The sequence below is a fragment of the Callionymus lyra genome, chromosome 7 (genome assembly GCF_982586985.1).
Source record: "Callionymus lyra chromosome 7, fCalLyr1.hap1.1, whole genome shotgun sequence".
Classification (NCBI taxonomy): domain Eukaryota; kingdom Metazoa; phylum Chordata; class Actinopteri; order Syngnathiformes; family Callionymidae; genus Callionymus; species Callionymus lyra.
Genome location: NC_141824.1, coordinates 19,971,406 through 19,994,835, shown reverse-complemented (window position 1 = coordinate 19,994,835; position 23,430 = coordinate 19,971,406). Strand labels below are relative to the sequence as shown.

Genomic DNA, 23,430 nt, shown 5'->3' with positions numbered 1-23,430 from the left:
TCGCACTACTTATAGTCTCTGTTGGCCTGTGTTAGGAAACAAAACGTGACGTGACTGATCAACTATTTTATCTTTAAAATGTTTAAATTTAAGCAAAACAACATATTCAGAAGAGAGTGGTTTGGAAAAACTTTATTGACAAACAGAAAGAAGACATAGCACATTCAAACTATCTCCAGTGATTATATTAATGAGTTATATTACCTCTAATAGTTACATTCCATGGTAGTTAAATATTAAAATTACACAGCCACTCGGATATATGAGGATTTAACTGCATACTCAGGTTTTCTACATGCCTCCACTGTGGCGCCACCCTGTGTCACCGCAACGCAATTACAATCGATCAGCGGAAGGCGCAGCTTTGCACCGTTTAGAAGGAAAACAGGATTTGAATCGATCTTTTGAAGATTCAGACATTAGATGGAAATGCGTGTTTACATTCAAGTGATGATCGCAACACTGTGATGGAGCCAAAATACTTTTAGTAATCAAACGCTCACACACTCTAGTCCCCAAAATTTGCGTTAAAACGTGATCCTGACAAGGATGAAAGCATTAAACATGTTCGCTTTAAAAGATTTCCATGTTAAAGGGATGCAGTCGAGGCACAGAGTAAACTAGTTGTTCCGTCGCGTCGGATCTAAAGCGGCGGAAGCTGAAGGTGTGATCGACGCCGTTGCCTAGACGACCTGCCACTGAAGGATGCTGGTGTCTTTCCCTCCGGTGGAGATGAGCCGCGAGTCGTCGCGCAGGAAGGCAACGTTGGTCACGTGACTGCTGTGGCCGCCGTACTCGTGGCTGGCAGCCTGCAGGGGGAGCAAGAGAGGGTTAGAGGACGGAGCAGAAGAAGAAGGAGAAGCGTCGTCGTGGTGACGCACCCTCGGCTGAGAGCACGGGAAGGTGAACAAGTGCACTTTGCCGAAGTCGTCGGCAGAAGCCAGCAGGGAGCCGTCATGTGACCTGCATGAGGCGTTGATGTCGGTGCCGTCGGCGCCGTCCGGCCAGATCCCTGCGTGAAGAAGGACATGCTTGAGATAAACTACACATTAATCAACAATAAATATTAACTAGAATTAAAGAAATCATCAGTGACCAAGAAAAAATTGCCACTAAAACTTGATCTATGAGCTTCATAAACACAGAACTGACACGATTTGTTTTAAGCCAGAAAATGAAGACTAAAATGTCAATAAATGTGTCAAATATATTGTGAATTCATGAATACTTTATTAGTTTAAACAAGCGTGGTTAGTATAATTTCCCAAAAGCTGTAAAATACCAAGCAAAAAAAAAAGATAACTTTGTTATTGAGTAAAGTGGATTCTGACGCAAAACACAAGTTAGAAGAAATAGTCGCACAAAATAGATTTAAAAAATAAATAAATAAAAATAATGAAGACAATCAAAAGTTTAAATCTCAATCACTAGAATATTAAATATCAAGGCAAAATGTTTATATATATAAAAAAAATATATTTTAATAAAGTTCCCAAATATTATGTCAAGGTGAAAAGAGTTTTAAATAATTAATTTGTGATTAAAACTTGAAGTTTTAAACGTAGAACTCGCAGTCAATAAAAAATTGCTCTAATACAGAAATAGAAAAAAAACAAACAGCCATATTATGATCACAATCAGTCGAAAAGTCAGATGAATAAAGATAATTAAATTTGAAATTATACAAAACATTTAAAAAATTTAAATTTTTTACACGGATGAAGAAAAATGAGTTGGTTAAAAATGAACTAATTTAATAAAAGATGAAAACTGTTAAACAACTTATCGGAAACTATGCACTAAAATATACAAATACTAAACGGTAATCAGCTCCAAAAGTCTCAACAATAATCTCAAAACATATGACATTATAAAAGAGTAAAAGGTTTTTGGTCAAATAAAAAAAGCTGAATCAGCACAAAAAAATAAATTAAAAGTTGAAAAAGGTTCCCTTGTTCAATTTCTTACCGAAGGTGTTGAAGCTCAGCGTGCAGGTGGACGTAGCCCAGTCCAAGTTCTTCAGCAGGTCCATGTTGGTCACATGTTTGGCGGTCGACGCCTCCCCTGAGAATCAAACAATAAAAAATCTCGTCAATACTTTTCTACTTCAGACATCATGTAACTCGTGCAGCTCATGAGGGGGCGCTAGAGGACTTACAGAAGAGGATCTCGTAGTCTCCTGAGTTGGTGACCAGATACTGGCCGTCTGTGGACCAGTCCAGGTGTGTGACGAAGCTGGAGTGTCCCTGTGGAGGGCAGGACAGGTCATGTGACCGCCTCGACTGAAGCTATTGGCTCATGAATCCAGGAACTCACGCTGCACTTCCCCACGCGGCTGTACTTCCTGCCGTTCTCCGACACGCCGTAGATGTAAACAAAGTTGTCGTTTGACGACACGGCCAGGAAGCTTCCGTCTGGAAGAGAAGAGAAGAGTCACAGCAGGAACTTTGAGAGACTCAGAAGGCTGTCAGCTTTGATGTGACCTTTGACACTCCGGAGTCGTACTCACCTGGAGAATACTTGACGTTGGAGATGATCTCGTTCCCGTCCGTGTGCATAGAAACCAGGTCGTGTGTGTCGGCGTCCAGCACCAGCCACCTGGAACACATGCCCGTGAGGCTGAGAGGCGGCGAAGAGAGTGCGACCGCGGTGCACCGCGGGTGTCAGAGACACGTCTCACCTGGCAGACATCGTCCCGATGGCCACGACGGAGCCGCTCGGGTGGAACCCTGCGCACCGGCCCTGATCCTGGACCCGGGACAGGAGGGTCAGTGATGCAGATGGAAGGACAAGCGACTGTGTTCTCTCTCACCTCGATGGTCTTGCTCCACAGAGGCTCATGGGAGTTGGTGTCCCACAGGTGGACCTGCTTGTCCTGAGCACAGGTGACAAACTGCTCCATGGTGGGATGAACGTCCAGACCCCACAACTCGTCTGTGTGGCCCTGAAACACACAAGACTGTGAGTGAGAGCATGTGTGTGTGTTTTTATGAGGCTGTGCATGTTACATGCGAGTTTACCCGAGTGTTTGTGTATGTGTACGCATGCATGTCTTTGTGTGTCTATGTAAGTGAGCATGTTTGAGTGTGTTTGTGCATGTGTAGGGGTGTGTATGTGTATACATGCATGTTTTTGTGTATCTATGTAAGTGAGCAGGTCTGAGTGTTTTTTTGTGTGCGTAGGGGTGTGTATGTGTTCACATTTTTCTGATGTGTGTGCATGTGGGCGTGTGAATGGATGTTTCTTTGATGGTGCGTTTGTGTGTGAGTTCACCTGACTGTTTGTGCATGTGTTGTGGTGTGTGCGTTTCCATGCATGTTTTTGCGTGTGTATGTGAGTGAGCGTGTGTGAAAATGCATGTGGGTTTGTGTTTTTGCATGGATGTTTTAGTGAACTGTGTGCGTGGGCACGTGTAAGGGTGTGTGGGTGTGTGTGTATGTTTTAATGATGGTGTGTGTGAATGTGAGTGCACATGTGCTTTTGTATGTATAGGGTTGTGTGTGTGTATGTTTTTGTAAAAACTGATGTGTGTATGATTTGGATGTGCTTGAGAGTGTCTTTTATTATGAATAGGTGTGTGTGCGTGCATGTGTGTGCATGTGTGTGTGTGTGCATGCTTGTGAATGAGTGTACATGTATTACTGCATGTGTAGGGGTGTGTGTGTGTGTGTACCTGCACGATGGGGGTCAGGGTGTTGGGGAAGGAGGCTCTGATGATGGCGTTCTTGGTGGTTCCGATGAAGAGCTCTCCTGGTTTACCTTCAGCGAGCGCTCTGATTGGCCCAAACGACTCGCCCACCTGCACATGAGGTCAGTGGATGATCTCTTTTCCTCCTGCACATGAGCAGCTCAGGACTTCAATGGCAAATTTGCTTTTCAGCTGTATCGATATTTCCCTAAACCCTAGTGCTGACCCACTAGACCAGATCAAAGTAAGCGACCCGCTCTCGAACGTCACCGTTGGCTCCAACGTTGGACCCACTTTACAACATACAACGATGTCACGCGGACGCTCTTCGGGGCCTCACCTCCATCTCGGCCTGCTTCCTGTAGTCGTGGTTCCACAGCACCACCTTGCGGTCCTTCCCTCCGCCCGACACCAGAGTGCCATCCTTCAGGACACACACCGAGAAGATCCCGCCCTCGTGGGCCCCGGAGACCACCTGACTGATGCGGCTGTTCCCTGGTTTTCACAAGAACAGCAGAATGAAGACGAGGGCCCCGGTACACCAGGAACCTCAGAATTAAATGTATTTAAAACTAATAAGTATTTATTTGAAGCATTTTTTTTAGCTTATTCAAAATATTTGAAAAAATAAATCAACTCCTTTAATAAACAGACTTATTATTCTTTAACAACTAAATAACACACAAACCACAAGATGGTTCTCACCTTTGGCCCAGACGTAGATGTTCCCGCTGGAGTCTCCGGTGATGGCGTCTCCGTTCTCAGCAAACGACACACACAGGACATACTTGGGCTTTTCGTGTTTCTAAAGAAAAACAAAAAGAAGTTGTTCATTTTCTTCTTAGTTCTTAACAATGAAGTTATGTTTCCATTACATTCCTTGGATTCCATAACACTCGGTTTGTGCTACAGTAGCTAGCATGCTAACTAGCCATTTGCGCAACAAGAGAAAATAAATATGTGAGAAACCTGCGAAAGAATGATTGTCATTTTACTTGTACTAAGCGTTTAAGTTTCGTGCAAACCAAATATTTAACACTAGCGTAAATTTAGCAAATTAAAACTAGCTGACTCACTTGCGAGTATTAGCATGAAGCCTTAGCATGTAGCATAAAATATTAACCTGCGAAGGAATGATTGTCATTGTACTTGTACTAGACGTTTAAGTTTCGTATAAACCAAATATTTAACACTAGCGTAAATTTAGCAAATTAAAAATAGCTGACTCACTTGTGAGAGTTAGCATGAAGCCTTAGCGTGTAGCATTAGCATGTAGCATTAGCATGCGCATTCAAGTAAGTAAGTAAGTAATTATCATTTGTAAAGGACCTTTCTCAGACCAGGGTCACAACACGCCTAAACAAAAAAACAATACACAGTTAAAATACATACTTTAAAAAAAGCCAAAACAAGACAAACGCAGCATCCCCCAGGAATATTAAGAAAAAGCCTTCACAAATAAACAGGTCTTGAGATGCTTCTTGAAGGAGTCAGTAGATCCATCAAACACAGATGTAGCATTAGCATTAGCATGTAGCATTAGCATGTAGCATGTAGCATTAACATCAGCGTCACCTCGAAAATGCCCTGCTTCTTCGTCAGCGTGTTCCCATCCATGGTCCAGAAGTTGATGTGAGACTTCCCGCACGTGACGACCAGGTTGGCGTCGGTCGGGTGAAACACGGCGGCGAACACGGAGTCGTTGGAGCACTTGACCTCCGCCAGCTGCTTCTCCTTCTGCCAGTTCCACACGGACAGGATGTGGTCGTTGGCGTCGTCCACGGCGCAGAGGAACGCGCCGCCGTTCTGAAGAGGCGGGATGGTAAATGTCAAACGTTGATTTGGATTGTACATTTTTTTTAAGACGAATAACATTCTTAAAGACGTCAATCTCCGGCTCACCGACTTGGAGAAGGCCACGCAGGTGACGGCGCGGTCGAACACGCCTGAGCCGATCACGTGGAGCGTGTTGAGGCTCACGGAGTCCCAGACACGGACGTGCGGCGCCAGCAGCTGCAGAAACACACGCCGAGAAAAACTGATAAACCAAAAGATCATAAACGATTATTAATTCTTTACCTTCCCATCTTTGGAGTTACCGGCCACTTGTCCCGTCGCTATGGTAACCATGTCGGGGTGGACGGTCAGGCTGATGAACACAAAGCACAGACTTCAAATCTCTCTTCTCCGAGGTCGGCGAGGTCCCGCCTCCTCACCATTTGACGTCGTCGTTGTGGCCCAGGTAGTGCCTCTGCTGCTGCTCGTCCGTGTTGTACAGAACCACCACGGAGGCGTTGAAGTAGACGATCTCACCGGTGGGCAGCAGGTAGAGGTTGGAGCGACAGTCGCGCCCGCGGTAACCGTACCTGGAGGTTGCTAAGGCCAACTGATCACAGCGACTTTTTTTTGGGATTCATTATTAAAGACACTGGTTGTCCTCATCGGCACCGTCAAGGATACACCCACTGCAGCTTCAGCTTACGGTCGGGCAGCGCCGCCTTGTGGTCGAGGCTGTAGCTCTCCTTCTTGCTGTCGGGGACGTGCATGGTGACGGGGCGGCCACGCAGGAACATGCGCACGTAGCCGTCCTCTGGAGGAAGTTTGCAAATAAATTAAAATAATTAAACCACTGACATGTAAAGTGACACGTGATCAGCTGATATTTTTTTGTAAATAAGTTTCATGTGAAAATAAATGGTTTATTGATTAATATTCATTTAATAATATTGAATATTGTTTAATAATAATTTTAAAAAAATGTAGTACATTATTTATATGCCATTTTATGGATACATGTCTCTTATTTTATTTGAATGTATTATATTTTAATTAATTGATCTCTTTTTTTTCACCATTCGTATTGTTATTTTCAGTAATGCCACCATAACATATTCCTGTGTTGTCTTTACAATACTGGCAATACAAGTTTTCCCAATCTGAAAAGTGTTTAAAAAATAAAAATGATATTGCAAACCTGACCTATTCCATTACTAGACAAAATAAATTGTGATTTATAAACCAATAATTTCCAAGAACTAAATGCTTATGCAAGTTCTTTATACTTAAATACTGTGAAATGTGTTCATCAAAAGTTCTTACCGGCATTGAAGGTGCATTCTTTGGATTTACTGCAACAAAAAACACAAATAATTGGTCAAGAATGAAAACTTTACCGATTGAAAAAAGGTAAAAATTATTATTGACATTTATATTTATTAATCCCTCTTAACCTGTTTTTTTTATTTTTTATTATTAAGTTATTAATCACACAAGAAACTGAATCTCCTCCTTTGCTTTATTTTTTTTACTCCTTATTGTATACAACATATTTTTAAATGACACATTTAACAAAGCATAACGTTCAAAATTTTTGTTGACAGAATGATGCAACCGAAGATCAACTCTCTGTAATGCATAATTCATTGGAAAGCCAGACGTTCACACCCTTATACAAATATTATGATGGAAAAAAATCGAATAAATATTTTAATATATTCAAAATCTCTGGGAATATTGACATACAGCATTTCACAGACAACCAGTGAGTGTCGACTTATTAAAGACTAAAAGCAGATTTGTCATTTGTTTGTAGTAATATCGTAGAGGAAACTAATTTCTCTGCAGGAGCAAACAAGGTCAGCGACTGAAAAGCAAACAGGAACTTCCTCGTGAGCACACAGGTGCGACGCTGACAGAACATAAACCAAACAAGGGGTGACAGGAACTGAAAGGACCCTGAAGGCAACACGAACTGCTCGTCCGGGCTAAAGAAGAATCGACCACACACTTGCCCCTGCATCGTCACGTGGATGTCCAGCTGTGAGGTTCAGTAGAAATGATCCGAGCGTCAACCAGGCACCTCAGAAAAGTCTTCCACTGACCACTAGATGTTGCCACGGCAACATTTGTCAACATAAGATATTCTGTGGGGGGAGATCAAGTTTCATGTTGCAGGGCAACTATGTTTTAAAGTTGTTACCATGGAAACCCACGCAAAGGAAATGAGCCAAGAATAAAAATCAAGAGAGATTTTTCATTAAAAATCCTTACAAGTTTACAACAGCGTCTCATTATATGACACATCAAGTATATACTTCTTAAAGGCGTCATTACTGCACTGGAAGAAAGGTGAGATAAGAAATAATTGCCTGTTGAATAAATGATAGAACTCAGAGGGTGCAGCCGCTCACCAAGTTACATCATTTCCCCGTGTAACTTTTTTAATTTATATATTTTTTTAAATATTGTTGTCATCAATAAGCTCAATGTGACAGCAGACAGCAGCAGCATTGCAGAACTTACTTGCACAACACACAGCACTTCAGTAATCTCGGACGCGTTCAATTAAAACAGCAGAGTTGCCAGTTATGAAATAATGTTATCATTTAAAAGTAATTTCACATCTGCAAATGCTTTTTTATTACGTAGATTTACCACATGCACTTTTTTTCTCCATCACTCAGTTCCTGCCTATCAACACCTGTGCCGCGGGTACCATAGAATATCAATGTCAATCCTATCTTAACAACACGGAGCTCACAGAAAACAAGGCTTTATTATTATTTATTATTAATTCTTCAGTATTCAGGTGAAGCTTTTTCTGTACCACAGAAAGTAACAGATATTAAACGAGTCGAGGATCCAGATGGTACTTTGTAACCACAATTATATTACTGAAGTACATTCAACTGTATTACAACACCGATAAATGTAGAATATCATGTTCACACCCTTTTAATAAAATTAAAGACTTTGGTCACTGCTGTAAGGAGAAGTCTCTACAAGATACCTGGGTCTTCTCTCAATGTCAGCAAATCTCACCTAAATGACCAAACAGCAAAAAGGCTCTTCAAGAACCTCAACCTCAGAGATAGATCAAGACGTACATTTGTGATCTGGTGAGCGACTTAAGTGTCAGCTCTCATCCAGTAATCATGTGTCGACTCGTCCTGACATTTGCTTAACTGGGAGTTGACTGGAGAAACTTCAACAGCTGCACAACAGAAGCTCAGAGGAAAAGACCAGATCAGAGGAGGGTTTCTGCACGGATCTCCTGAGCCTCGGTGACACAGCACAACGATCCGATTGTGTCTTCTGCCAGCCTGGCACACGGGGAGGATCTGGACCTCACCAATGAAATACCTTGAGTCAAAGGCAGTCATTAGTGCGGGGCATGCTGGGAAAGTGCCAACAGGACAGGGAGGATCCAGAAACCATATGCCAGACACACAGTCGCTGTGTTTCCAGGGAACAACACAAGTCACTCGCTTGAAGGCATCAGTGAGGATCGTGAGAAGAATCAGTGATTTAAGGCTTACAAATGATCTGATAGAGCTTTTTGCTTTTATGTGTGTACTCACTCTTCAAGTGTGCAGGCATGTCTTTAACTTATGCACCATGTAGCAAGCTCTCTAAATACATAGCTAGCCAAAAAACCAACTAGCTAAAAAACGTTGTTAGTTTTGATGAGAAACCAGCAAACAAACAAATAAATTGAAGGGAAAAAAGCAGCAAGCAATGTAGCAAATTAGCCAGTAAACTAGCACACATATTAGCAAACTAACCAACAGATTATCAGGGCCCTTACTCACTGCTAACATGAAAACAGAAGCGACAAAACTAGTAGTAGGTTCTATATTGTGTTGGATCCTCAACAAACATTTAGCTTTAAGCCGTTTTATTGTTGAGAGTTTAATCGTCTAACACTTTTCTCACAGTCAAGTTTCTGCTTGAAGACAGACTTTAAAACCAACATTACATACAATACATGCCAAATATGTGACACGCCACTAGGGGGCAGAATATCTGCTTCAATGTTAAGTATTAACACAATTCACATGTTTGATCGAACCTTTTTTGGTGGATTGAAATTACAAACAATATGGGATTATACATTTTCTGCTGCCAAGGATGAACCTCAATATTATATAATTATGTAAATGTTACTTGTATTACATTTGTGTTCTTGTTCAATTAAGGGGAAACTGATGAGCAGAGCCCGCAGACGGTTGCTATCTGTGTTGAAGACTTGGCAGTAATGGATTCTGGGAAACAGAGCTGTGGGTCGTGGCCGAGCAGTGGGAGCGGCGGTCGGGTCAGCGCCTATTTGGCGGTCCATTAGCACAGAAGTGGGTTCAACACAATGCACTCTGCACATTAGTCTGGACTCTCGGGGCATCAGTTAGAATCAACCCGCAGACTATTGTGTCGAGTCACCCGTGACTCAACAAAGTCAGTGGAGTTTTCTCAGTGAGCCATGAGACAGCCGGTTACCACATCGGCAACGTTGAGGTGATGTTAAACAAATAATATAATTTTCCTAACATCATCTGGAACGGAGACAAGTCAGGTGCTCAGTTAAAAACATGTTCCCATTTAAAAGTAAACATTGATTCCAAAATGTTCTTCATCTGTCAATCATCCTCTGCAGAAAAGGAGGAGGGGAAAATCAGATAAACTATTCTGCACTGATCACAGAACAGCTTTTCATGAGCAAAGATAATGGATGTAATTCAAAGTAAATTAGATCTGCGTGATGGACGAAAAAGTTCTGAGGGAATCATTCATGGTGTTTCCATTTTAGAAGGTGAAGGCGTGACTGCAGCTTTTAACACACGTTCACTATAGAATTAACTCATGAATAATAAATATAAAGCAAGTCAGTTCAGTTGACAGCCTTCTCAGGTCCACATCTATAAGTTAAAATATTCACGGCTGGACTAAAGACTTGGAAACATTTTTGTTGCAACAAAGTTGTAACTGATTTTTAAAAAATGGATAAAAACTATCAGTCATGAAGATGCGTTCTGTTGTAGATCAAACAAAGCTTTGTCGCCAATAAAAAACTGTCAATTGGTTCAATACAAGGTAGGCAGCTCCGATCAATACCGGCGTTTGTGCAGAGAGAGCACTATTGGAAATCGTAACTTCAGCCCGAGGGTGTTATCTTCAGTGTAGCAATGCATTTACCTTTTAGCTGAGAAAACATTTTGTTCAAACGCAACCATTCGACGACAATTTAACCATGTTTTTTTTTTAGAGAGAGTCTATTGAGTTCATCATTTACAGTCCAGTCAGCAGAACATCATGTCCACCTCTTGTCTCTCCAGATCAAACGAACTTGTGTTTCATAACTAATGACCATGTCCTCTGACAACAAGGACCATTCAAGCCTCTTGAAAAGGAAAACTAATTGATGTCCAGGCTGTGATGTAACTCCAGTTAGATACAGTAGACACCAGAATCTTAGGGGAACTACATTCTGATGTTGCGTTTATCTGGATAAACTAAATATATATATATAAAAAATATCTCTGGAACAAACATCCGTTTGAGTCATAGCTGCAGAAAGACACGTTTGCGTGAGAAGAGTTCAACCAAACAGCTTCACTTCCTCAGGCGACATTAAAAGCATATCTAAATAGTCAACTGCGTCTTATACAAGCACCAGTTAAATGCAGGAGTTAGAAACATTTAACAACAACCTCAGTGACACAAAAAATACAAATTTACATTAAAAAAGTCAATTAAAATGAAGTAAAACTTCTCTATTTAGTTTGACAGCAAAATGAATCAAACTTTTAACAGGGAAGACTCCGTTGTCGCGTTAAGTTACTTCTATAAAACAAACTATATTCGTCGTTACCTGGAAGATCTCTTCATGTTTGACATCAAACCGTTACAGGAGAAGAAGCGGTAGAAGCAGCAACAACTGCAAACTTCCTGCTCGCAGCAGAGCTTTAAGTGCGAGGCCTCAGAGCCAATCAGATGCTAGAAGACTGGACCAATCAGAGCATCTCTGTGGCTCGTACTGCCACGCCCACTTGTGGTGGACCACACCCTCCACCATCAAAGTTACTTTCGAAATAGTTTATTCTTCAAGTTTACTTGAAGACAAACAATAGATAATAACTATTTATTTATTTAAGATACAGATACATTTATTTTACTTTATATTAAAAACATCGGTAAATAAGAAAGTAAATTGTTGGATATTTAAAAATCAAAGGGATGTCAAACTGTTTTATGTAGTTGATTTATTCAACTAGACAAACAGAAATATGTAGTCGTTAAACTGATTATCTTTTTGTTGTTGTTTTGTTTAACTCACAAGAGCTCTATTGTTTTTTCGTTTTTTTCTTTCAAGATACATCTTAAGACTTTCTTATTCGTGCAGGCTTTTCCCTGATTTTCTGGGACACCTCTGTTCTTCTCGGTGTTATCTTGATCTTTTTAGTATTTTTTATTTGTTCAAGCGCTTTGTGACCCTGGTCTAGAAAAGCGCTCTATAAATATAAAATACTTACTTACTTACTTATTTCTAACACATACTTAAAAGTCTTGAATAAAGTGCAGTGTTCATCAGCCAAACATACTCGACATCTTGTGATAGAACAAAAAGAAAAAACTAATAAATCAGGCGAACATTTTTCAGGTCCCTTGCAGGTTTACTTTTGGACACTAGATGGAGTTCTCCGGTAAAAGATGAGAAGGGGGGGCGTGTTGTTCTGCTATTACGCTGTTAGGGTAATTATAAGGACGCAGCGTCATCACAAAGCTCTACAAATATAAGTAAGTAATGGTCATTTAGTAATGAGAAAGAACCATTCATCAGATTGTTACCTTAGTGACTGTTTTTGACCCACTTATTTTAATCAGATTGGTGGTCACATGCACACTCTCTGAGCAGGCATGCCCTTGCAAAGTTGAGATTAAAGTAAGTTGATAAAATACCAGCCAGAGAGTCATGAAAACTGAGTTCAAAATGAGACCATTACATGATCATTACATGAAATGTCACACCTTTTGCCGCCAGACGAACTGCTGGATGAGGTGGTGCGACTCCGACTCTCTGCTGCCATCTCCCTCCTCACCATGGTGAGGCGCTCCGTGGACATGCTCTTCCTGGAGGTAACAGACATGTCAGTCATTAGTTACGTGAGACGTCAGTTATCTGGGTTCTACTGCAAAAAACCTTTTCCAGAACTCGACAAGGAACCTGGGCAGCTCTTGACTTTGCTCACTTCTTACGAGTTAAATAATAATAATATATATTATTATTATTGACACAGATCTTTCCCCGAGTTACTGAGAAACTTGAAAACTAGTTTCTGTAGCCCAATGAGTAAACAGTTACAGGACTTTCTTGTTTACAAAGTCACCTTTGGACTTCAACAATGAGTTCATAATGTTTTGAAAGACTTGGATATGTTGTCAACACATTGTTGCGGTGATGGTGGTGTTTTTTTCAGCCTTCTATTTACCTCTTGATGGATTGCAGCACCTCTTTCTTCGGAGATGAAGGCGAGGACAACATGCGCTTCTGCTGGACATACCCGTTACCGAGAGGTTTGGAGGGGAGAGCTTGCAAGAGCTGGCGCACTGGAACACAGGAAGGAAAATGTAAGAGTTTCGGTTATATCGAGTTTTTTAAACATCTGTGACATCTGTATTAATTAATCCAGGAGGTTCATCACAAGGCTACATCTGATTCCAGATTTGACTAGTGCTGCGTATTGAGAAGAATCTGGCGACACGATACATATCATGATACGAGCAACGATACAATATATTGTGATATACTGTATATAGTGATACTGTAGAACCACTTGTTTTTTTCTAAGTATATTCAAGTACTTGACTCTGGTGTTGCAGAATTTACAGACCACATAACTTTTGACAAAGTCTTAATTTTTTTCATTTGTTTTAAAACCAAAATATGTCCAAACATCAGCTTTGAAAGCTGCTAGAGTCAACTGTATCCTCTCATCCACAGTCAACAACGAGATCATGCCGGATTTCATTCCTTTAGCTGCAGAAGAAGTGAAGACTGCTGCTCCACAAAAATTAACAAATTCTGTAAATATTTGCATGGTAATTAAAATGAAATATTTTCTATGTTCATTATCTTTATCTTTAGACTTATATTGTATAATTTTGTTCTTTCTCTTTATTTCTCTTTGTTCTTGTTCTTATTTTCTTTTGATTTATTTTCTTATGAAAAATTTCTGCATTTGCTATGGCTAGTTGGAAAAAAATAATTTCCCGAAAGAGACCTCCTGAGGGATCAATAAAGTTCTACCTAACCTAATCTAAAAATAGAAAAAGAAAATGTAATTATTTTTCAAACATAAATGTTATTGAAATATAAGCCATAATATAACTGTTTGAAACAAGCCATTAAAATAAAAATATATATATTTTTAATTTATTAATCGATACAGTATCATGAAAAAATATATCAGTGTATGAATATTTTATCCGCCCACTCGTTTTTTTTCAGCAGACTACATGTTCTCCAGCCTGAGACGGACTACAGGTAAACAAACTAAACTCAAGGATGTTACACAAAATGCACCAGTGTGGTTACAAACGTTCAGGTTCATCTGAGGTTCCACTCACCTTTGGTGGGGTGTGCGGGGGTGGAGGAGCTCAGAGACCTCCTGCCCGCAGGTTGGTTTCGACCCGCCTGCAGCGCCAGGCTCTGTTCCTCGCAGTAGCCCAGTCTGCGAAGAGCGTCCGCCAGAGCCGCCTTCAGCAGCTGCATCTCGTCCTCCTGCAGCTGCAGCCTCTGCTCCAGGTGAGACACCCGGTCCTCCATGTCCAGGGTGCTGCCCGCCGACGCCGTGTCATCTGATCAGACAAGATAAATCATTATATGAGAAGAAACATTCGTCGATGAACAATGGTGAAATCTGAGGCCATGGTTCTCTTTCTGAAATAAAGTCAGATTGCAGTTTGAGATCAAATCTTCAGGATTTGTTCACAAGTTAGGGTAACATTAAGATAGACTGACAAGTAATGGTCAGGAGTTCTAGGTGAAGAAAGAGCTGAGCTAAGAGACAGAATATTCCATTGAGCGATGGTGTCATTATTGTGGTCACCAGATTCGTAGTGACAAGAACAAAATCAAATTGGATACACAGAGTGCTGCTAAAGTCAATTTACAATTTATAAAATGATTTTTTAATTTATTTGAATCATTATTTATTAAAGTTTGTCATCACATTGAATTGTTGTTTTTCAGGTATAATGTTGGCATTAATTCAATGCAACCTTAAGGGGTCACAAATCAGTGTCTTTTTGAGCCGGTCCCAAGCTCGGATAAATGCAGAGGGTTGTGTCAGGAAGTAAAAACTGTGCCAAAATCAAATATACAAAATCACAACCATGACTTCCATAGCAGATCGGTCGAGGTCGGGTTAACAACGACCGCCATTGGTGCCGATAATCTACAGGGCAACAATGGAAATTGGGCTACTGTGGGTCGAAGTCGAAGGAGGAGGGGGAAGGCGGGTTCAGAAACAGAGAGAAATGAGGAAATGCAAGAGTCTGGGACTTTGAATATTGGGACGGTGATGATCAGTGACTGCAAACTGGTGGTGGTGAGAGTTTTGCAAGTCAGCATAGGATGGTGCTCTGCAGGATGAATCTGGTGGAAAGGAAGACAAAGAGGACAAAGGCAGAACAAAGGACAAAGTGGTGGAAGCTAAACAGAGAGGATTGTTCTATGCTTTTCAGGGAGGAATTGAGAAAGAATCTGTGTGGTCAGTGAGAGCTCCCAGATGACTGGACGACTACAGCTAATGTCATCAGGGAGACATGTAGGAGAGTAATTGGTGTGTCGTCTGGAAGGAAAGAAGATAAGGAGGCTTGGTGGAGGAATAGGGAAGTGCAGGAGAATAAAAAGAGAAACAGGTTAGCAAAGATAGGGAGAAGGGAGATGTTCAGAATTGCAGTAACTATAGAGGAATAAAGTTGATGAGCCATACAATGAAGTTGTGGAAAAGAGTAGTGGAAACTAGACTGAGAGCAGGAGTCAGCATCTGTGAGCAACAGTATGATTTCATACCTTGAAAGAGAACCACAGATGCTGTATTTGCTTAAAGATTGTTGGTAGAGAAATACAGAGAAGGTCAGAGGGAGCTGCATTGTGCCAGAGAAGTATGTTAGGCTGGTGCAGGTGTGCTGTAGGTGTGACCCAGAAGTTCAAGGTGGAGGTGGGACTACATCAGAGCTCGGTTTGCGGTTATGGACAGACTGACAGATGAGGTTAGACAGGAATCTCCATGGACAATGATGTTTGCAGATGACATTGGGATCTGTGGTGAGAGCAGAGAGCAGGTGGAGGAGGAGCTTGAGTGGTGGAGATATGCTCTAGAAAGGAGAGGAACGAAGGTAAGTCGCAGCAAGACAGAATGCATGTGTGTGAATGAGAGGAACCCAAGTGAACCATGAGGCTACAGAGAGTGGAGAAGAAGAAGGTAGAGGATTTTAAGTATTTAGGGTCAACAGCCCAGAGCAGTGGAAATTGTGGAGAAACGTGTTCAAGCTGGATGGAATGGGTGGAGAAAAGTGTCAGGAGTAATGTGTGATTTCCACTGAGGAAAAGGCAGGAAGCAGAGCTGAAGGTAGCAGAGATGAAGATGTTGAGGTTCTCTCTGGGAGTGAGGAAGATGGATAGGATCAGGAATGAGTCAATCAGAGGAACAGCACATGTTAGATGTTTTGGAGATAAGGTGGGAGAGGCCAGAATGAGATGGTTTGGTCATGTTCAGAGGAGGGATAGTGAGTATATTGGTAGGATGAGTAAGGATGCTGGGGTTGGAGGTCTAGAGGAAGACCAAGGAGGACATGAACTTGGTCGCGGCGAGAGAAAGGGAGCAGCCGAAAGGAAAAGAAGAATGTTGGCGTTAATTCATTGATTATTATATTTTTTACTTATTTAATACACATCTATGTGTTTACCATGAGTTGCACTTAGGGCATCGAGGCAGTACTTAACTGACAACAGTGTCATAGTCGCAGTAGCATAGTTTCTTACATGGACCAATGACATCAGAGACCCTTTGCTTCAACTTGATTAGTGATGCATCTTTGATCAGTACACAATATCTTTCACATAAGAAGTCCAAGGGAGTTACATCTGGTGAACGATGGTCATTTAATAGGATCATCCTTTTCAATCCCACCTTTAAAAATGATTGAATAACAAACTGACGAAAATGCAGTCTTCGATGATCTGCCGGTGCAAAATCTTGCTGGAAAATGATGGTTAGTCGAAAGTTGTGGAGCCACATATGCGGTCGATTAGTCAAGGAATAGATTTGTAGTAATTGATTCCTCCTGTTAGAAAAATGTTTTGGATTAACTATACGAGTAGATTTTATCTCAATAAACCATGATATGCATCGCGCCTTCTCCTAAGTAGTCTTTAGGATTTAATTTAACAGTACCCAACATAATACTTAAAATTTCAATGGGATTAGAAACTAAACACTGAAAAATAAAACACACATATGGTTAATTCTATCAACTCACTTTATAATACATTTGTAAAAAAAACTCAAACCATAAACTACTTCCTTTCTAATGATGCCTAATGGCTTCTGTGTCTATAGACAAGGTGCTTTCTCTCCATCACCTTCTCCACTGTCCTGCTTCCTTTTGGGATGGAGACTCTCTTGACTGCTTTAGGAAAGCCAGGGCAACAGGGAGCTCAGAGGGACCCGATGAACTATGTTCCAATAGTTTAATTGATCGAAACATCGTTGAAAATGTGATCAATAATGTAGAGAGGCTGCGACACTGGACAGAAGACGACGAACAGTTGAGCTCCGACACCTTCTCTTTTGCCCTTGATTGAACACACACACTTCCACACACATACTTCTCACCACTCTCACTGGCCACAACTGTTCAGTATTCAAATACACACACACACTTTGCATACAACCGTCCACACGGGACCATGAAGCACATGACCAGGAAATGTGTCGGCCACAATGGAGGCTCGTGTGACAGTGAGGTGAAGGTGGATGTGGTCTCGCCTACCTGCCATCTTGCCACAGTCTCTGCTCTTCAGACCCGCTGGACCATAATAAAGCACCAGTCTCCTCACGATGGCGCCCAAGACTCCCTCCCCGCCCCCCCAGCACCTGATCCACTCACTTTCTCACCCAGACGTAAATCAGCCTCACCCTTATCAGATGCGGACCCCTCCCTCCTTCACGTCCTCGCTGCCCGGACCACTCCCCTCTTCCTCCGTCCTCCTCCTCCGTGACTTATGGCTCGCTAAAAGAGGGAGGAGCTTGGCTGAGGGCCACACACACACTGCAGCGCTGCACCCAACCATCAATGTCACACACACTCACATCTGTCCCCTATGTGAGGACCTTCCCTGACTTCACATTAGACAGAAGGACCACATGATGAAAACATCATTTCCTGAAGCACAAAATATAATTCCATTAAAAGCTTTCTTTTAATGTATCTCTACATTTATATCCTTTTTTTTACCATTTGAAATAACATTGATAGCAATTACCGATCAGTGTTAGCGTGAGTTATGGACTAGGATCGGAGATTATTCTGAGCTCTGAACATGAAATCAATTGTGTCAAGTTTCAGTATTCGTTCAAGAATCTCTGGTTACTCACAGACGGCAGATGGAAGAAGGAGAAGATGGTGGGTTCTAACTCACTTGGCGAGCCAAAGCTTTATATAATCGAATGACGACATTCAACGCACACACGCTTTTCTCTTCAACAAGCAAAAAATTGAATTTTCTCCCACACTGCAGCTCGACAAACACCTGAACCCAAGCTTGATTTCTAGATGTTCGACAACTTTAACTTCCACGATGATGTTCAACCTTCAGGTGTAAACATTTTTCTCTTTAGAGGAATATAGGGAGATTATTTAACACCTTTTTTTATTATTATTTAAAAATATTATCTATTCTTTTCAAATGTATTTTAATGACTAAATTGATTTTTATGATACCATTTTCATGTTTTCTTTCCAAACACCTCCCCAATAATCTCCTGCTTTTCGATGGAGAAAAGGGAGATCTAATAGAAGTTCCAAGGGTTTCTTCCTGGGTCTGCCCTGAGGCCTCCCCCCAGTTGAACATCACAAACACTATTCTTAGGGAGGCACCCACGACACATCCACTACAGCCGATTTTCCTAAACAAAAATGACCAAGTAAAGAATCAGAAAATCTTTAAATATATATATATATATATATATATATATATATATGTGTGACTTCCATTAAAAAAAAATACATCGTCCTGATAGTAAGACATATGCCAACACACACGTATCAAGAGAGACGATCTTAAGGATTTCAGCCAAAAACACCAGCTGACATGTCACCACAGGATCAGCTGCCGTCCTGGCAAAGCTTGGCAGAGCTTTATTTATTTATCTACAGTTTTAAATCCAACAATCGTCTTATGATCTCAGAAGGTTAGATAAACAAACCTCTCAAGTCTTAATATAACTGAACTGGTGACTCTTTAATCCTAAATATCTTATTTATAACCAAATCTGTTTGTGGGAAAATGGACAACGGAAGAATTTTCAATCCCTCTATGATGCATGATGTAGTCATGACTACTTTGAATGTTGATGAAATTTAAATAAATAAATATTTAAAACTTCCCTTTTCTTTTCTTTATCCTCAGCATCCAGCTCTCTCTTTTTTTTTTGAAATACATATACATTTTTAAAATATTTTTATTCATTTATTAGGCTGTCCAGTGTCTCAATGTACTCCAGGATCAACAGGGCCGGAGCAAACCTGGCTAGATGGGACATGAGGTAGTTCTCAAGTCCACCACTGGGCACAGAAATACAGATGACTCCTCACATGCAGGACCAGGAATGTTCGAGTTCAGGGCGTTGTTGTAGTTTACTTGTTTCTTACATTTATCTGTACAATCTCTGACATTGAAATAACATTTTACATTATGACATTTTTTACTTTCCTTAGAAAAAAAAGCATGTTGTTTTGTGTAAAAAACCACAACAAAACAATACAATAAATAAAGCAAAATATGTATAAATCCTCGTTATTATGTGATATTTTAACAATATTTTTTTTACATTTGTTTCTAGTCAAATTTATTCGACATGATTTGTTTGTGGCTAACCGGTCGAGCTAATGTGTTGCTTCGTCACTGCCTCGGATAACACGTCAGTATGACTCAAATAACGGTTGAATGTCCAACTGCATCAACTTCGTAGACTTTTAAATCTAAGGTGATGGTGGTCGTGTGTGTCTGAGGCAGGAGCCGCTCACCGTTGTTGCAGTACTGTAGCAGCAGGTTGCTGCTGTCGTACAGGCTGCCGCACGAAGAGAACCTGTCCGCCATCCTTCCCTCTTCCACCTCTTTTTCCTCCCCCGTCTTCTTCCTCCTCGGTCGTCGCCCTCCTTGGCTTTCACTCCTCCGTCGCTGCTTCTCCTCCTTTCGGTTCTTCCTTCACAAACACACAAACATCCACCTGCCCTCCTGCTCCCAGCATCCGCTACATGGAGTTGAACCATCACAACTTCCGCTGCTCGCCTTCAGATTAAGAAAAAGATGAGCTAAATATTACACACAATTACAATTTTACCTGTACACACCAAAACACACACGAACAGAAACAAAGATGCTGTAACACACAACCAAACAAATAAATCCAAGCCAAAGAGCGGAGAGACTTTTTATACCCCAAAAACCTTTATTCTAGTCTATCTATCACAATATACAACAAAAACAAGGCTCACACAGACACAGAAAACGACAATACATCAAAAACATATAGACATATTAACACTAATCATACTAAAACTAATACTATACAAAAATATGCACATAATCTCTCACACGTTCACAAAAATAGACAAATACAAATCCGACTGTAACACTAATGTACACAAAATTCACAGATATTTAAATGCAATTTAATCTAAACTGTGCACAATGACGTGATCAAGCGGATGAATGAATACATTCACGACTGACGTATGTCATAAGCATGCACAACAACATTAAAGTCTGCTTTTATGGCGAAGAAGCGTCATTCTGTTTCCGGTTGCCGGCGCCGGTGACGCTAACTTGATGAGCGTCTTCCTTGCGCTCCTCTGTTACCAAGGTAACAGCCTCTTCGCCGGCGCCCGCCAGTGTTGAGACAAAGATGGTGAATTAAATTCAGTGGATTCATTATCCGGCTGTTGTGACGCTTCTTTAAGCGTGAGCTCCACGTTTCTCAGCCGCTGAAGACCATGAGGTGGAGAAACTGCTGAATTATAGACGAGTGGACGCAACACCTGACGCACCTTCTATAATTCATGACTCGGTTCACCAACACAACACTGGTGGTGAGATCAGATCATTCTGTAATACATGTCATTTAAAAGAGCGTTCATGGGATAAAAACGTGACCATTTGTTGTCCTCATATCACTTTTAAATGAATTATTTTGATTAATTCAAGATTTATCATATTGTTAATATGATACATAAATATTACACACAATATAACACAAAAAAACGTGCTTCAATCACACATACAAATACACGAAAATGTAAAAACTTTAAATAAAAAAAGAGTGTTTATTCTGTCATTGTGTAGCCTTAACTAGTAAGTCAATATGTTTGACTTTAAGTTTAAGTGACGATAAAATAAGATCATCGATAAAAAGCTATTAATGTTGCCCATTCAAAATATTATTAATTACAGTAGTTTAAAATGTGTATTCTAATGATGGTTAAATGTTTGTGTTTTGTGTTTAAAACGGCAAACAAATATGTGAGGGGTCGGTGACGTCATCAGTATGCGCGTTGAGAGTGAAAACACATGACGCATTTCCCTCCGCGACACTCCAGCAGCACGATGGAGGATCCGAGTGTAGTTTCTTTGCGGGAGTTCGGATGCGAACAGAATCTTCTTTCTCGACCTGATGGTTCTGCGTCTTTCGTTCAAGGTAAAATAAGTTAAGGTTTTTTTTTTAATCGAGTCTCGATTGTTAACATAAACCCACCTGTGCTCGTATTCGTTGTCCTTCTAAACTTGCCCACAAGAAATCATAAAATGATGCAAATACAAAATCAAAAAATCAAGAATAATTCCATAATATTTTTATATATTTCTTTAATATTTTAACGTATTAATATTTCATTATCAATCTCATGTGTCCTTCGAACACATTTTAAACACGTTATATAGTTCAGAACACAGTTTGCTGTTAGCTTTATTAACACAGTTTGTGTTATTGTTATGTCTAATTTTATTTCTAAGATAATATGTTTGCATGATGTTACTTGTGATGATGAAGATGAAGATGATGATGATGATGATGATGATGATGTCTGCAGGAGACACGAGCGTGATGGCAGGAGTCTACGGACCAGCTGAGGTCAAAGTCAGTAAAGAGATCTACGACCGGGCCACGCTGGAGGTTCTGATCCAGCCCAAAGTGGGTCTTCCCTGTGAGTGGTTCCATTAATTTTCTATGTCTTAAAGTTATTGTTCTAGACATGGAGCTCAGTTGTTTTTAGTCCAAAAAGACACACTTAAAAAAAAACTCTTGCTCATCGGTAATGTCCATCTTGACATTAGGACATTTTCCATAAAATCTTAAATAAGTCTATATTTTAAGGAAGTACTTCCTCTCACTATGACGAAAACAAAATAATCACTTTTCGGGCAAGAGGTCTGTGGATCAGAATCTACTGATGGTTCCTCGCACACGGTTCTGGACCAGAGGAGAGAAATCCTTCCAGGCTGTTGCTCCGAAGCTTTGGAAGATCTTCCTCTCTCTCTGTGTTTGATGATCTACTGACTCCTTCAAGAAACATCTTAAGACATTTTTACTTGTGCAGGCTTTTCCTTGATATTCTAGAACTCCTGTGTTGTTCTCAGTATTATCTTGATCTTTACAGTATATATTTTATTGAATATTGTTTTTATTGTGTAAGCACTTTGTGACCCTGGTCTGGAAAAGCGCTATATAAATACAAATTACTTACTTAGCTACTTACTTACTTTGGAGTGTACGGGCGAGCAAAATCTATGCTAATATATATATATGTTTTAAAAACATCTTTAAAGCACATCCTAACACTAAATCCTGCCACTAGAGGGCGTCAGTGACTCGGGTTCTCTCCACAGCGGTCCGTGAGCGCGCTCAGGAGGAGTGTGTGCGTGAAACCTGCGAGGCTGCCCTGCTGTCAGAGCTGCACCCGCGCTCCTCCATCACTCTGGTCCTGCAGGTTCTGCACAACGACGGTTCTGTATCCTTCTGGTTGGCTTCCATGATGATGATGATGATGATGTTCCTGTTGTGTCCTGGTTTCTCCACCTTATCTTGTCCTCAGTTTCTCTCCTGCTGCCTGAACGCCGCTTGCATGGCCCTGATGGACGCCGGTCTGCCCATGGGTCTGCTCTTCTGCGGGGTGACCTGTGCCATCACCACGGACGGAGACATCGTCACAGACCCCACCGCAGTGCAGGAAGCGGTAAATATAGATGGTGAAAGTTAGACATTTTGACACAATTGAAGTAGCAGTACCGCCTTTAACCGACAGAGGTCTTTTTCCAAACTAACTTAAAGTATTTATTTCAATCTGTAACTCATTTGTTTCATCAGGAGAGTCGAGCGTTGATGACGTTTGCCATTGACAGTCGAGAAAGAAAAGTATTGATGTCATCCACCAAAGGAGCCTTCTCTGTCCAGGAGGTTTGTTGTTGTTGTTGTTGTTGCTATGTTAATCCTCGTTGGTCTGGTCGCTCACTCTCGTCTCCTCCTCAGCTGCAGCGCTGCATCGCCATCAGTCAGAAAGCTTCCGAGAAAATCTTCACCTTCTTCAGAGACTCCGTCAGTCGACGATATTCCAAAACTGTCTGATTTTATGATTCATTCTTTTTTTTGTATATAAATAAACAATACGTCAGAAGCTCTTCTCCA

The 23,430-nt window shown here is 40.9% G+C and overlaps 2 protein-coding genes across 2 annotated transcripts; one reads left to right on the top strand and one right to left on the bottom strand.

Annotated features, from left to right (window-relative positions):
• Positions 1–117: 117 nt before the first annotated feature.
• On the bottom strand, positions 118–19,927 carry eml2 (EMAP like 2). Its single transcript, XM_087796374.1, has 21 exons — positions 19,778–19,927; positions 14,090–14,320; positions 12,952–13,069; positions 12,491–12,592; positions 6,788–6,816; positions 6,149–6,278; positions 5,905–6,054; positions 5,768–5,837; positions 5,591–5,701; positions 5,264–5,494; positions 4,394–4,493; positions 4,029–4,183; positions 3,674–3,799; positions 2,813–2,944; positions 2,681–2,748; positions 2,510–2,598; positions 2,317–2,414; positions 2,159–2,246; positions 1,969–2,064; positions 882–1,012; positions 118–809 (listed from the first exon to the last, which is right to left on the bottom strand). The coding sequence occupies exons 1-21, from the start codon at positions 19,848–19,850 to the stop codon at positions 684–686; spliced, it is 2,454 nt and encodes an 817-aa protein (XP_087652500.1). The 5' UTR covers positions 19,851–19,927; the 3' UTR covers positions 118–683.
• Positions 19,928–21,329: 1,402 nt separating this feature from the next.
• On the top strand, positions 21,330–23,419 carry exosc5 (exosome component 5). Its single transcript, XM_087796381.1, has 6 exons — positions 21,330–21,447; positions 21,839–21,952; positions 22,635–22,756; positions 22,841–22,981; positions 23,113–23,202; positions 23,275–23,419. Exons 1-6 carry the CDS (start codon positions 21,357–21,359, stop codon positions 23,368–23,370), a joined length of 654 nt encoding a protein of 217 aa, XP_087652507.1. The 5' UTR covers positions 21,330–21,356; the 3' UTR covers positions 23,371–23,419.
• The last annotated feature ends 11 nt before the right edge of the window (positions 23,420–23,430 follow it).